The 13,711-nt window shown below is 47.4% G+C and overlaps 1 protein-coding gene across 4 annotated transcripts in view; it reads right to left on the bottom strand.

The window, feature by feature from the left end:
• The window catches only part of SMG6 (SMG6 nonsense mediated mRNA decay factor), a 1,202,478-nt gene that overhangs the window by 96,650 nt on the left and 1,092,117 nt on the right, over positions 1-13,711 (bottom strand). For all 4 annotated transcript variants that reach the window (XM_078680136.1, XM_078680134.1, XM_078680133.1 and 1 more), the window contains exon 14: positions 12,081-12,257. In XM_078680136.1, coding sequence (XP_078536262.1) covers positions 12,081-12,257 — 177 coding nt within the window. The remainder of the gene's footprint in view (positions 1-12,080; positions 12,258-13,711) is intronic.

Genomic DNA, 13,711 nt, shown 5'->3' with positions numbered 1-13,711 from the left:
CCCTGAAGGTTGCTTTTTGGCCAGTGCATAGCAGATCTTAATGCAGAGTACAATCAATTGGGGATGGTTCATTTTTGCACGACCTTCCCTTTCTTGGTTCTGACATATCTAAGAGCTGATCGTGCACCCAAAACAGTTGTGTCAAGGTAAAACGACAACGTTCTTATTGAGTTCAGCCGGTGGAGTCTCTCCTCTTCCTTCGAAGGATGATGCGGACCATAAATAGCAGGCAAGTTGATGGATTGGCCTACATGGAACGAGGTGACTAGCTTTGGCAAGAAGAAAGCATGAGTCCGAAACACCAGTTTGTCTGGTTAAAAGAAATGTACGGAGGCCGAGTTGACAGTGCTTGCAATTCGTTGACCCTCTGGGCAGATGCAGTGGCCACCTGAAAGGCCGTATTGATGGTAAGGAGCATGAGATGGCAGTTCTGAAGCGGCTCAAAGGGAGCTTGCATTAGAAAAGTAAGAACCAAACTGAAGCACAACAAAGGAAGCTGGAAGAAGCATGTGCTGAACACCTTTAAGGAACCTATTTACAATAGGGGACATGAAAAGGGAGGACTGATCTGGTAGCAACAGAAAAGCAGAGATAGAGGACAAATAATCACTCAGTGTGCCTAATGCAGATCCCTGCCGGGACAGGGTAAGTAAAAACAAAACAATTTAGGAAAGAAGTGCACATAAAGCATCAACCTGGTTGTCCGTACACCATGCCACAAACTTGATCCAATGGCTGGCATATACCGTACTGGTGGAGGGGTGGAGGGATGCCGAGCTGCAAAAATAACATTACAGACTTCGGGCAGAAGGTCAAAAGCTGTTAACGGTCGCCATTCAACCTACACATGTGAAGGTAGAGAGTTGTCAGGTTCGGGTGGTGAACCCTACCCTGCTGCTGCAACAGAAGATCCTCGCGAAGGTATCAGCCTGATTGGAGGACTGATGGATATGCTCAACAGCTCGGGATACCAAGGTCCCAAGTCATGGGGAGCTGTCTTTCCTAATCTTCTTGATGAACTCTGAACAGAAGTGGTATTGGCGGAAAGAAGGCCGGAGCTCCATTTGAGACAAAAAGCATCTCAGAGAGAACAGCCTTCGAAACTCCCGCATGCGGAATTGCTGGCCTTGTGCGTTCTCGGCGGTGGCGAACAGATCTAACCAATGCTCTCCCCAATGCTGAAAGAGACCTTGCACCACCTCTGGCTGGAGACACCACTCTTAATCCTCTTGGAATCTTCAGCTGAGTTTGCCCTCTCTTGAGTTCAGCGAGCTACCCAGGTTTTGAACCACCAGGGAAATGCCCTGATGTTCCAGCCATATCCAGAGATGCAGGGCCTCTTGACAGTGGGTCCACAACCACACCCGTCCTGTTTGTTGCAATATCACATGGCGGTGGTTTTGTCCGTGAACACTTGCACTAGCCTTCCCTTGATGGAGGGTAGAATGGCTTTCAATGCCAACCGGATTGCTTGGAGCAGGTTGATGTGGAGTCCTGACCTCCACCTCTCCCAGACAGCTGCCCCATCCCTAATGTCAGATATGGTTGGGGAAGGGAGAGTGGCTTTCCACTGACCCAGTCGTGGTTCATCAGCCACCACTTTAGATCTTTTGCAGTGACCTTTGACAACTGCACCATTTTAAAGAGATTCCATGGATGCTGCGCCCACTGGAACTTCAGGTCCCACTGCCGAGCCCACATATGCCAACTGGCATGCGTCACAAGCAGGAGGCCATGAGGCCCAGCAGCCTCAGAGTCAGCCTCATCAAAATCTATGATAGAGGTGAAACATCAGTATCATAGCCTGAATATCCTGACCTCACTGCTCTGGAGGGTAAACTTGAAAATGCACAATTTCCAGAACAGCTACGGCGAAAGGGAGCATCTGAGAAGGGAACAGGTGGGACTTCGACACGTTGATAGTGGACCCCAGTGAGTGCAGGCAGTCTGCCGTAGTCTGGAGGTAGGAGACACCGTCTGTGGTGAGCCAGGCTTCTACAGCTAGTCATCGAGATAGGAGAAGACTTGAACCTCTGATCTCTGCAGATGAGCAGAAACACCGCCATCACCTTGGTGAACACCACAGGGGCGGTGGTAAGGCCAAAAGGGAGCATGGCAAATTGAAAGTGCTCGTGGCTCACCGTAAACTGCAGGTAAGGTCTGTGGGCAGGCAGGGCAGGAATGTGGAAGTATACGCACTGCAAGTCCAACGCTATTATCCAGTCTCCCGGGTCCAGTGCAGACCTTACTCAATTGAGCGTGAGCATTTTGAATTTCTCCTTTTTCAGGAAGAAATTGAGGGGCGCAATTCCAGGATAGGACGAAGGCCACTGTCCTTTTTGGCCACCAGAAAGTACCAGGAATAACAACCATGACCTACTTCTGGTGCAGGCACCCTCTCTATGGGTTCCTTGGCCAAGAGCCTCCACTAACTGACTGAGTAATAAAATGTGGACCTCCATCAGCCTGTCCAAAGTAGGTGGCATGGGTGGAGGAGTCGTCACAAAGGGGAAGGAATAGCCTCTTTGACAATCTGAAGAACCCAGCAGTCGGATGTTATCCGCCTCCAGTGGAGCAGGTGATGGCGTATTCTGCCTCCCACTGGGGGCCCATGATGGTCGGAGGGCAAACTATAGAGGTTTGGAGGCCATGGCTGCCGGTGGGGTGGTGGACTGGCCTCACCTCTGATCCAGGAGGCTGTGCGTGATGATTCTGTGGCCACGTAAACACTGAGAAGCCAGCTGGCCGTGGTGGCTGGGCAGTTGGAGGTGCATCTGGAAGCCGCTTCTGTGGCCACGAAGGGAGCGGAAGGTGGATAGTGGTTGGCGAGTGGCATGGAAAGGCCCAAGGAACTGACTGTTGCCCTGCTGTCCCTGAAGCGCTCCAGCGTTGAGTCAGCCTGGTCTCTGCAGAGATGGGAGCCTTTAAATGCATGAGTGAGGCCAGGACATCCCCAGAAAAGCCAGTCATACTCAGTCAGGCGTGGAGCATAAGGTCATCAACGATGAAACCACTCTGTCTAGCGAGTCGGATATGTCCAGCCTGTAGCTTAGGGCGAACTTAGCTGCGTCTCTCCTGTCTGCAATAGCTTGAGAGAGCATGGGTCTGGCCTCCTCTGAAAACACAGTCAGCACCTGCTCAACTGAGTCCCAGAGTGAGTGGGAGTATTGGCCCATAAGGCACACAGTGTTCACCGACCACAATACAAGGCTGGCGGAAAAGAACATCATCTTTCCCAAGGCATCTAGCCTCTTAGATTACCTGTCCAGGGGCGTGGTAGGGAATGCGCCAGGATTTACATTTGGAAGTGGAGGCTTGGACCACTAAGCTCTCCAGGCTGAGTAGTGTTGTGAGGAAATTGGGGTCCATCGGCTCAGGCGATAGCGGCAGGCAATCATGTGTTCTTCATTAAATAGGAGAAGCGGTGCAGATGTGATGACTCCCAGCTGAAGCAACTCAGTCAAGACATTTGTCTTGCGAGCTACAGTGGGTAGCTGAAGGTCTAAGACTTCGCACACCCTTCACACCACCATAGTGAATGAAGCTCCTTCCTCCGTAATCACAGTAGGAGGAGAAACCAAACCATGGCAGGTATCCAGTCCACTGGCATCCAGCAGATCCTCACTAGGTGTCCTTAGTGACACCTAGGGGCTGATGTCCTTCAGGATCCAGTGGCCTCTCCCAATCATCTCCAAGTCCTAGCCGAAAGGAATAGGGCACAGGCTCCGGCCTGTGTGGTCTGCCCCCAGTCGGAGCTGGAATCGGACGATGAAGGCTCCGTATCCGAGTTGGGATGAATAAGGGGGCGGAGCCTGCAGTGGAGCCTCAGTGCCAGGGAAAGTCGAGGTGAATTGACCGGTGCCACTCTGGATTCAACCATGGATCCAAGGGGCCCAACTGGCGCCCGGGGCGAACCCATTGGTGGGAGACCAGTAGGAGCCCCACTTGAGCCCATGGGCCCAATGGAGCTCCTGCAGAAACGGGCCGCCCAAATACGAAGTGCATAGCATCATACAGGTCACAAAATTCGGTGGGGGTTGCTCCAACTCCTGGAAACTCGGGTAGGCACACAGACGGCCCAGGCTTAACCGCGGAGCCAGGTTTCATATGCTGACACTCCCTCGTCTCTTCAAATTACTTCAACGAACAGGGCGAAGTCGATGACCTCTTTGACTACTTGCTTTTCTTCTGTTTGTGGGCACCAAAGATAGACACGGTATGGGTCCGACATTTGTCGGTGACAGGTGACACAGGGCTTGAAACCAGCCTTCCTTGTGTACATTCCTGCCTCATCAGGAGACAAAGTCTCAAAACATTTGTTGACAAAAAGTTTTTAAAAAAACGGTCAGTCAAAAAGATTGGTGGTAGCTCCTTGCCCGGATCTGTGCTGAATGACGCAGAAAGAAAAATAACTGATATATAGGCACTACGCACTCTACTTCCGGCGTGGACGAAACCGTTCTGAGCCATACAATGCCACCTTCCGGCATGCAGGGGGGGTTCTGTTCACAAAAACATTTCTGGATCTAGTTTGATGCTAAGAAATTATTCTAAGATAAGGAATCTGCAGCTAGAAGCCACTATCAGGTGCTAAAGATAGCAGTGACTGCATACACAGCAACTCCCTATTCTATAAAAAAAATCTCACAGCTATAAACAACAAATGCAGACACAACGACTTACCTCCTTTATGTATGTGTGACAGCTTTACACACCCATTCACCTTCTGAGAGCCCAAGTCAAAGAAAGCACCAGTTGCAGACACGGACACTTGCATACTTAATTCTAATAGCCTAACATAGTTCAACCATAGAATATACATCACAACACAATTAACATTAAAAAATGACAATAGTTGTACAACTCAAATTCTGAGAGGCTGTCAATTCACCTACCCTAGATACTGTACTTGGCATTCAGGGCACACCAAGAACCACAGCACATGGCTTATATCCACAACGACCTACAATTATGGTACTTCTCAGAGGTACTAACTTTACATACTCCCAACCTCTCAAGAAAACCCCAATGTTATGTGCCCACAACCCTGCCAAAATTATGCGTTTTCAACACCTCAAGGAGAGGTGAACTATATGTGGTACGAATCGATACCTTGAAACCTTCCTAAATGTATGCCCTCACGGCTCCCACAAATCTGGTACTTATCAGAGGCACTAACTTTACAACCCCTCAAGACCATCCCAATTTTATGTGCCTACAACTCTGCCAACATTATTCACTTTCAACCCCGCAAGTATAGCTGAACTATATGTGTTTATATAGGATCGAGTCTCACTTCCTTAAAACTTTCCTAACTTTATGCCCTCATGACCCCTAGAATCCTCCTAACTGAATGCCCACACGACTCCTCAAGAACTTATCCACTTTGTGTTCTTAATCCCTCATAACCATCCTAAATTAATTCGCTCAGAACCCCTCAAACCCTTCCCATCTGAATAGACCCTCAACATCTCAACACGTCCCCACAGAATTATCTAGAAAGCACTAAATGCTAAAGAAACAAACGTGCAACTGACCCCATCCCTAATTCGAAGACCCACGAATATCAACAAATGCAAAAAGTACCTTACTTTAAAGTACCCATTTGCGACCTCTAGACAGCTGCACATTCAAGAGATGGCAACCTTCTCTCAAACACACATATATAACACAGAACAATATTCACACACTTATGACAGCATGCACAGCTCCGTTTACCTCAATGACAACAGAGTACATCACTGGAGGTCCAGCACATTCTTAATGGCAACAGACAAAGCTGGAACTCTTTTGCACCCCAAAACCTACTGCAAAAGCATCAATCCCATCAGTTAAAATACAAGAAGATTACGAACCAACCCGTCCCTTTTTTAGTCTGCAACTCATCTAAATAAAGCACATAAGCTTTATTTTTGAAACGGAGGATAATCAAACGTGAACAAGCTTGATCTATTTACCTATCCTATGTTTCCTTTGTACAGAGTTGAACCATACAAGGAGCATCCAAGCCGAGCTACTGCGGTTTGCCTAATAAACACAAGAGGTCCTACTTTTCTTAAAGTCCCTTCTCAGCACTCCCCTCAAAGCCATCTTTGTGATCAATTGATGTAGAGCAATCTTACGTGATTCTGAGATATTACATAGGCTTTGTACTCAGCACATTATGCTCTTGGGTTGTGCGATACTCCATCAAACCTTTAGGAGTGCAGAACACTCCTATCAGTTCATCTGCCATTCTACCCTCTCCAGGCATGCTCAGATGCCCTTATTAGAAGCAGGCTATCCGGCTTGTGTCTGAGAAACACCTTTGGCTTCTATATCCTCTATCCTAAAAACCACAGTCAATTTACCAGCCGTCTTGACACTTCCCACCCGCTCAGGTTCCTTACACAGACTGCCATGGGAACGAGGAAGAACGATAAGTCACGTAGGATGGAGTCTCACTTCCCTCTCTCAGGTTTGCCTCGAGTGCTGATGAAAGGTTAGTGAGTGGTGAATGTGGTACAAACCCGAAAGTTCAAAGGGTGACTACAATGTTGGTCGAGGTCAGGTCGTGGAAAGGCAGCCCGTCTGCACGTAGAGTCTAGGCTGCATGGGCGATCACACACTTCATACCCCAGATACCAAGGAGGAAACTGTAACCAATGCATACTGGAGGAAGTGAGAGTGCGCTGCGGGCAGAGTAGACCCATGAGACCATGTAGAGCATTTTAGGACAAGACGTCAACAAGGTCTATCTGACGCATGTGCAGGAATAAAGTGAAATACTGAGCACAAGGGTCTGAGTAAGGGTACAGCAGAGGGTAGTGCACTGGTACAGCTGCATGGGGTTTCAGCACTGCTACAGGAGTGCTACTACTAACAGCAGAAGAATACTGGTGTAGTCTCTGGCTTTACAGCTACAGAGCATAAGCGAGTACTGCTAGTAAAGACAGAATAAAATTGGTAGAGCTCGAGCTGTTTACTTAAGACTATTTTATCATTCTAACAGTACATTAAGGACATTCATTCTAAAAAATAATTCCAACTAGATATTGACCCTCAACAAGTGTAATAACATGAGATATATGGTCTCTGAAAGCAGCCTTCATGCCACCTACAGAGTAAGCTTTAAATTGTGATGAGAGAAATAACACACTTGCTGTTGAATCCAATAAATGTAAGCGAATAATGACTGTCCAGTGAAAATAATAAAGAAAGTTAAAAAAGGAAAAAAAAGGAGTAAGCTTTAACTGCTCGACCACATTTAGTGTAAAATTATCTAGTTGGGATTTCCTCTGTAAGTGAGGAAAACAGGCAGTTTCATCTAGAAGCATGCACTGTATTCTTTATAAACCTAGGGACCTAGTGGAAAATGCAGGCACTGCCTATGAATTAACAATATCCCATTTAATCCAGAGAGTGGGGCTCCCCTTCTGTATAACACCTGCTAAGACATTATTATGATGCAGCCAAAACTATGTAGAGACGTGTTGGGCTGGTCGTCCTACCACCCTTCATCAATTTTGAATGTAGGCAATAAAATATTGGCAAAACAACGAAATAGACATCAAAATTCTCCCACAATAAATGCATAGAGATTAGAACAGGTTTGTTCCAAACAGGAAACCTCCACAAACGATTATTTCATGCTATAGATTGATCACGGCCAGATCGGGCTAATTAGGTGGTGATTTCTGTAGACATGGAAAAAGCATTTGGCAAGCAGAGCTGGAGCTACTTATTTCAGGTTCAAGAGAGTTAGGATTTGGCAAGAGGGATACTCTAGTGAATTCAACTTCTATATGAACATGGTGACTGCAAGAATTAAGTGAGGGCCGGAAATATTAAAGCAAATATTCATACAAAGGAGCATAAGGCAAGGCTGTCCCCTCTCGCTATTGTAGTTGTCCTTAGAGATGGAACCCTAGGCAAACTATATGAGCAAAAACTTGGAGCATCATGGGATCTCTATACTGGGCCATTAGCATCTTATTTTGTTTTCTGTAGATGACTTGGCACTGTACATACATGACGTTCACATGGGCTGGAGGAATCTGAGATGGTTTACGATGAAAAGAAACACTCTCATACCTTCCCCTTAACAGACTGGAGGGCTCAAAGTCTGCTCTCCTTGGATACACAAGACGTTGTATTAACACCACATGTGTTCAAGTACTTAGGGCTAAGCTTGTTTAAGGGGCTAGACGCTGTCATATCCAGAGAGCTGATTGAAGCATTGGATTTTAGAATGGCATCAGCTGCCTTCTGAAAAAAACTCTCCTTGTTTCCACTGGGCAGGTAGCTCTAGACTAAGATGATTATCCTACCACAAATGTTCACCAACTTTTCTTCTACAACAGTCAACCCCCCTGTCATTTTCTCAAAGTCCTAAAAATGGTTCTGATGGAACTTGTTTAGGGAGAAAGCAGGTGCAGGAGAGCTCTACATTATTCCTTCCCACAGATGAAGGCTGATTGAGTGTCCTGACGTCAAAAATGTATTAGATGGTGGCACAGCTCCAGTGTGTGGTTCAATTGCTAACCATGGGTAATTCACCAGAGGCAGGGTGTGTACCAGCTGCGTTAAAAGGAATGATAGTGGTCGAGTTTCTCTTATGTGGGCAGCAGGTCCCCTCCTGCTGTGCACAACCAGGAACTGCTGGTGCAGATATTTGCGAAAAACGAAACAACGGGTTTGTGTACGCACCCAAGAGACCACTCTGGCTCCTCCAACTATGCAATCGAACAAAAGGGGCTGCGAATATAACAGCATGGAACAATGCTGCAATCACAAACTCATTACATTTGCGCAGCTGAGGCAGGAATATGATTTATCATCGTGCCAGTTCCTTGCGCATGCAGCACTGCGCAACCCCACTTTAAAAACCTGGCGTTATACGGCAAGAAAGCCAGAGACTGACAGGACACCGAAACCATATCTGATAGGGGCCAGCACTTGATCACTAACCTAACAAATCTATTTGAGAAGAACAATTCACTCCCCTCACTATCCTCTGGGATTAGACCTGGGTGCAGAGCTCAGAGATGTGTAATGGGTGTAAAAACCACAACGTCACGAAAAACGTACGACTAAAATTCAGGTTTTTTTAAATTTATTTACACCACGCTTACCTAACCCTGATCAAACTGCCCAAAAATACTTCCACCAATTGCTAATGACTGCCTCAGATTCGGTAGGTTCAAGGCCACATTTTTCCATATGACCTGTTCATGCCTAGGGATTGGTGTCTTCTGGGCTGAAGTGATAAGATTGCTGGCTGAATGGAGTGGCGAACAACATTTACATGAATCAAAAACCGGCTTCTTCGGTTTACTGCAGAGACCTTAAGTAGACAAGACCTCAATGTCGGTTCATTGCTCTACCAATGGTCATAGCCAAAAGGGCTTGTGCAGTGCATTGCAAGTCTCCTTGCGCTCCCAAAGCAGGTAAGTGGTGATAAGCGCTTCATAAATGGGAACAGCCCGAGGACATCGGGTATATATTGCTAATGTTTCGATCTGAGAGACTTACATATAGACACCAAATTGGTGTGCTCTATTGTTAGATATTGACCCAAATTCAGACGACAAGCCAAAGTGACAACAATGACTTATGTATGTATGTATATAGTATTTATATAGAGCAAACCTAGCAAAAGGCAGTGGAGCACTGTACAAGGTTAAAGAGAAGCATACATTCAACAAGTGATCAGAGGGGTAGCTAGGTTATGGACAGTTCATGCATTGTGATGTAGTCTTCACTAACACTTTCGCTGCGGCAGCAATTCCGCCGCAGCGCTAGGGGGTAGGGACGGCCGCGCGGCGCTCCCATGCTTGTGACGGATCCGCTCCGTCACGAGCCACGGGCGCGCTGTGCTTGTGACGGAGCGGTTCAGTCATGGCCCCGCCCGCTCAATAGAACGAGCCGCGCAGGCGCGAAATCAGCGCCGCGCAGGCGCGCCGAGCGGGCCGTGACGGTCGCGCTGTGCTGGTGACGGAGCGGTTCCGTCACCAGCATGGAAGAGGTTAAAGAGATGAGATTTCAACTCTTTCCAAAATTGGGGCAACGTTGGGCGGTCCTGAAGGGTGCAAAGATGCTATTCCAGATCTGGGGTGCATAGATAGAGGCACGACTTGGGGAGTTGCAGAGAGCCATAAGATCTCTGCAAGATAAGGGAGAATGCTGCTCGTGATGACTTGTAAATGATGCAGCTGGTTTTGAAGAGGATGTAGGCCGGCAAGGGGAGCCCAGGGAGTTCCAACAGGATGGGCTTGAGGTGACCATATTTCTTTAGGTTCGGGATAAGATATGCTGCGGTGTGTAGGCTACCCTTAAGTGGTGCCAGAGTGGAGTCTTGGACAGACCATGGAGCAGGACGTTACCACCGTCCAGATGCGAGAGAACAAAGGCTTGAACAGCTGTTTAAAAAGAAACATCTTCATTTTCTTTTGAATAGAAAGCTGGTATCAGGCAGTCTTTACTATTTTGGTAATGTGTTTCTTGTGAGTGAGGTTTTTATCCAGGTTGAATCTAAGTGACTTGGCGTTCGGTGAAAGTTGGGGCTGGAAACCGTCAAGGTTCATTTCATTGAACCATGTTTGTACTATTTCTTGTTCTTGGCAAATAGAAATTCGGTCTTAATTGGGTTGAGTTTCAGGTAATCCTTCGACATGCAGGGCTGGATGATGTGTAGGTAGGGTTTGAGACGTTGGTTGTCCTAAGCAGATGAGACTTTGAAGCAGAGCTGTGCATCATTGGCATGTTGGAGAAACTTGATGCGGTTATCTGTGAGTAGAGCACCACGTGTAGAGATTAAATTTGAAATGAAACCTAATGAAACCCTGGGGGAACTCACAAGTTATAGGGACCATTTGAGACCCAGAGGTGTCCATTTGAACAAAGTGATGCTCATTGAAAAGGTAGGAGGAGTGCCAGTGAAGGACATTGCAATCCCATTTAAGACTTCACAGAGTGTAAGAGTCGACTGTGGAAGGCGGCTGAAAGGTACAGAAATATCAGGAGGGAGAGGTGATCTTCATCTGCAGTCAGGAGGGCATTGTCTACGATGTGGAATGTAGCAGTCTCTACTCTGTAGTTTTATTTGAAGCCAGACTGGTAGTCGTGCAGGAGATGGTCATCAATGACGTGCTCTTGGAGTTCTTCCTATCCCTCCATCTATGTTATTAATGGTCACATAACATGTGATACTATGAGCACTGATTTATCTTATCTAAATTTTATTAACTGAACTGTCTTCCCTGTTGGTCATATCCTTAGTTTTTTTTAATACTGGATTTTGCCTGTACACTACTATTGCACTCTTCTAGATGCTGGAACCATACCTACTGACTATTAAGTTTAGACATTGTTTTGTGAGTATGTGTCTCAACTTGATGTTATCACTCACAGAGCATGTAATCACTGTGAGAAGCATCCAATACTAGGACTACGTTGCAATCGGATATGCGTAAGAGCCACTAGATGTACAACACCTGTTTGTGGTTAGAGCATTAGGTATGTGGCAAATACATATCTAAGGGTATTAATAAAGGCACTCCCTTTACTGACTGTGATAATGTTGTGCTACTGTGCATGTGGCACACAGCTTCACATCGCTTCCTAGGAGTCGGGTATTGCCTCTTTGGCCACTGTTATCTCCGGAGAGACTATGGGCCCCTCCCAAACTCCTACATGTAGTCTTATGTAGACTATTTCCACCTCCCTCGGTGCCCACTTGTCTGGTTTCAAATAACACCGACCCCTTAACAGACCCTCCTCCCATCATACTGTGTATGCTGTTTCAGCTTTGTCTACATCTTTCTCGACTCTAGAACTTTCACTGTGGACACCCGCACGCCTCTGTGCGAACCAGGGTGGCTCTTTGCTCTTACCTAGAGCCCAGCTGTGTCTCACGGTAGGTAGCATTGTCCCCTTACTTTGACATACTGTAAATGATCACCCTTCCAGCATGCCTAAAACTTTCACCCAGCCTCACTGTGAATGCTGATCCGCTTTGCACAGGCAGATAGATCTCCCGCCTTACTGCAGACCCCCTTTCCCGTCCCCTTCCCTCCCCCCAGCCTGCCAGTGGCCTGTACCTGATCTTCCAGTTGCTTTCCCTCTTGGCTTCCCATTTCCTTTCCCATGGTGTCTGGGACGTGTGCCACTGACACATATTTTCCACCCTTGAATGCCAGCAGAGGTTCTTCTTGTCCACACAGCGCTTCCAGGAAATACTTCAGGACGGTGACCCTCTTGCAGTCCGCCGCAATAACCTAATGGGGAGGACGGAGGGATGGGCAGAAAGAAAAGAAACAATGTTAGTCCATGCTGAATAAAAGGGCGATGGAAAAAAAGAGGCCAATACAGAAGGGGATTTCAGGCAAACGTACAGACTTGAAAGCATGCGGGTGCCACTGCGTGTGTGATGAACGCTGCATTTTAAAGTGCTCTTATACCTTGTAGGGCTCAAAGAGTTTTTGTATAACCCCAATGTCTCAGCACGACCTCTCGACTCTTGTATGTGGGTGCCATGTGTTTGTTGAGTAAAGTCCTGGGACTAGCACTCTACACAACTGAGAGGTAGGCGAGGACGCTGCTTGCATGCTTAGTATCACTGAGGACTGAGATGAGTTTGTCGAGTAAGTGCAGTGTGTGCTGCGCTTTGTCTGCGACTACCCCGTCCCTAACACTGAGATGAAGTGTAAGGGCTACTCTCTTGTTATCTCAGGATACAGTCAGTTCTACGACAAGCTCCCCCCCATGTAAAAACCACTATGCGATGTGCCTTGCTTTCGCAAGGGAGGCAGATCTAATGCTTCTAGAAAAAAATCCCGTCCCTACTGCCCGGTGCCAAAGTAGGGCTCTGCCTAGTGCGGCCATAACGTAGAACCAAACTTGAGAGGTGAGTGAGAGGTGTCACGCCTTAGCCCGCCCAAATAACCACAGGACACGGAGCTCTGACAGGGGCAACCTTCTTTATTCCCTGCCAGGAAGTTACTGGCTTACAACCTAAATGCTCCTCCTTTTCCTGTCTCTCTTTACTCCTCCTCATTGCCTGACCTGTCTCACTGGACAGTCAGGCATGACGACACGACATCTCCCCCTTTTGTTCAAAGAAGTGGTGCTACATTTCTTCGACGAGTCGCCGTGGTTTCCTTACCAGGCGTTTGGGGCGAGTCTCTCTCTCTGGCGTGTGTTGGCGTCGCTCAGGACTGTTGGCCGATCTCGGCTGTTGGTAATGGTGAATCTCAGTGTTGTCGTTTTGACTGGTAGAGTCACTGGATGTGTGGCCTGAGGATGGTTCATGCCTGCTCACTGGATAGTGTCTTTTGAAGTGAGATATATTTCTCGTTATTTGCTTGTGATCAGCTTTGGCTGTGATCATGGTTCCTTTCCTCTTGTGGACTTGTAAGGGAAGGTTCAGGTATCGGCTGTCTGCTTTCGTTCGCCGGTCTCCTCTCACTATGACCCAGTCGCCTTCGCGGATATCAGCTTCTTTGGCGTGCCGGCGACTGTGTGCATAGGTCTTCATTTCCTGTTTCCTTTTCCTGTCAATGTCGACTAGTGTTTCATGGTCTACAGTGACGGTCCTTGATTGAGGTGTGGTGTTTACCATGGGCACTCTTGTTCTCGGTGTCCTTCCCAACATTATTGTGGCTGGACACTGATTCGTGGTGTTGTGGGGAGTGGTCCGGTAGGCCCTTAGTACTTCGTTCAAAGTCTGTTG

Source organism: Lissotriton helveticus, chromosome 3_1 (genome assembly GCF_964261635.1).
Source record: "Lissotriton helveticus chromosome 3_1, aLisHel1.1, whole genome shotgun sequence".
NCBI classification, from domain to species: domain Eukaryota; kingdom Metazoa; phylum Chordata; class Amphibia; order Caudata; family Salamandridae; genus Lissotriton; species Lissotriton helveticus.
The sequence above is the reverse complement of the archived record's forward strand: the minus strand, read 5'-3'. Positions and strand labels throughout refer to the sequence as shown.